A 2,091-nucleotide genomic window follows, 5' to 3' on the forward strand; every position below is an offset into this window, starting at 1 on the left:
CCTAAAATAATAAAATCTTGTTTATAAAGATTTATTATACTAATATAAATAAAAAAACTATGAATTGCCCTTCATTGATTCAATGGCCATTTTACTTAATCAATAATCCATACGCAAGCTCCGCAATTCAGATTTGAATGTTGAGATAGAACTCAAGGTTCGACGAGCAAGACTCCTTATGTCCTCCCGTAAACAACCCCGTGAAATCTGGACAAGCTCCAAAAGAGCTCCTCCACTAATCATGTCTTTTGCATTCACTTCTGCAATAATTATAAACTCAATTGCTTAGAATTTTACAAGAATGTGTTTAGATAAACTGAGAACATGATGAGAAGTAGCATTACCGTGTTGTGCCATGTGGCAGAGTGCAAGCTCAATGTGACGCCTGATTGATGCAACTTCATTATTAGCATTTTGTACCATCCACAGAAGTGCACCATCTTCTATCAAAAATGACCTGCCACTTTTTATCCCTGAGTGTGCAAAAATATAATTATCAGGATACTACAAACTAAACCTTATCTCACTAATTTCTCTTTGATGCTAGAAATACTTTCAGAGGCTTTGTGACGAGTGAAGTGGGGCGGGATAATTGACGGCAATAACTTGCTTATAAACATAAAATTTACTTATAAGCTAATCAATGCAGGACTGACATTTTTTATGACAGTAGCCTATTTACAACTTGTTCCATTTTATATTGAGTTTAACATACACACCTTTAACATTTTTCGCCCTAGAGAATCAAACACTAAGGAGGAAGAAATCAGACCTTGATTAGAAGCCCGAGACTCGCATTTTGCGAAGTTAGCAATTCCACGTGCAACTTGGGAAAGAACATCGGGATGTCCACATCTTACAATTCCCAGTAAGGCCTTTATACCTCCCTGAGATCTCAGAGTCATCAATATTTTATCTGGATGAAGAACATGAAGAGAGAATTATGAATAAACTTCAAAAAGATATCTAGTAGTGGAAATATTAAGATAATTATGATTTCAAAAGTAAAATCTACAAGTAAAAGAACCATCTTCGAATACACCTTTATGTAAAAAAAACAATCAATGAAGAACATTGACATGAAGCTAGCACAAAGATTTCATATAATATGCTGAGTTCACCTAACAAGTCATAAGCGTTTCAGCTTTACATGATATAATTTTGTAAAATTATGCACATTAAATCCTTCTGGACAGACAGATTATAAGAAGTAGCATCTGCATAAATGCTCAAAAAAGAGCTTCCGATCTTTGGCAGAAGACTACCAACTAGATGACGATAGGGAGATTGTACAGTTGGATACACAGAACAACGAAGCAATAGGTGCTGGGGAGGCGGCAGAATATACATGTCAAACTTTATGAGCAGCTGGCCGGAAATTTCTCTTGTAGGGGCAATCCCCATTTCCCAACATAAGGACAAGATTGAACTTTAAGGGGGTGACATTGACAGGGTCACAGAGTAGTTAGCCAGACTAGTTAGTGTTAGTTAAAATAGTTATAGAAATGAAGTGGGTAGGCCGTTAAAGTCGTCATAGGTGTAAGGAATTCAGATTTGTTACTACTGAAAACAGTAACAGTGTGTCAGTTGTAAAAAGGAAACCCTTTGTTGAAGGGAAAACCCTTAGACGGAGAATTCAGTCCTTTGTTCTTTGTTTGTGATTCTTTAACGGTGAGATTAATTGGTAGTAACTTGATAGTAACACAACTTGGTTGTTACAATATCCGGAGAATAAATTCCGGTACGTGAATAAAAAAAAGTTTTTATACATACTCTAATTATTTTTTTAAGCTAATTATAAGTTTTAATTTTCCGAGGTGGTTATGGGATTAATTAGCATGTAGAATTAAGTTACACTTAAAAGTATTCATCTTTTCAAAAAATGTATGTATGTATGAGAATAGAATTTCGAGGTAATGAGAGATTAGCCATATATATATTATATATAATAAAGGAGAAAGAGAGATTACGCTAATAATTAACTGCTTTTGCGTTGTTAATTTGTTAAGGAAGAAAAATGAAATTACTATTAAACAAAAAGTATGGTATTTAATAAATATTTTGAAACTCTTTGCTTGTTGTCCATGAAAT

The 2,091-nt window shown here is 34.1% G+C and overlaps 1 protein-coding gene across 1 annotated transcript; it reads right to left on the bottom strand.

Annotated features, from left to right (window-relative positions):
* Nucleotides 1–1,404, bottom strand: LOC133285919 (kinesin-like protein KIN-UB). Its single transcript, XM_061483237.1, has 4 exons — nt 1,266–1,404; nt 773–916; nt 345–473; nt 1–260 (listed from the first exon to the last, which is right to left on the bottom strand). The coding sequence occupies exons 1-4, from the start codon at nt 1,402–1,404 to the stop codon at nt 100–102; spliced, it is 573 nt and encodes a 190-aa protein (XP_061339221.1). The 3' UTR covers nt 1–99.
* Nucleotides 1,405–2,091: the final 687 nt, after the last annotated feature.

Source organism: Gastrolobium bilobum, unplaced genomic scaffold, assembly GCF_033153095.1.
Source record: "Gastrolobium bilobum isolate Gb01-03AN ecotype WA unplaced genomic scaffold, APGP_CSIRO_Gbil_v1 utg58926, whole genome shotgun sequence".
Taxonomy (NCBI): Eukaryota; Viridiplantae; Streptophyta; class Magnoliopsida; order Fabales; family Fabaceae; genus Gastrolobium; species Gastrolobium bilobum.

What these genes read in the sequence shown, in the direction of transcription:
- LOC133285919 (XM_061483237.1), bottom strand. Translation starts at nt 1,404, where the DNA reads ATGGGGATTGCCCCTACAAGAGAAATTTCCGGCCAGCTGCTCATAAAG. An exon ending in TCCCTATCGTCATCTAGTTG is followed by an intron (nt 917 to 1,265) that starts GTAGTCTTCTGC and finishes TTCTTCATCCAG; the next exon opens with ATAAAATATTGATGACTCTG. An exon ending in GTCTCGGGCTTCTAATCAAG is followed by an intron (nt 474 to 772) that starts GTCTGATTTCTT and finishes TTGCACACTCAG; the next exon opens with GGATAAAAAGTGGCAGGTCA.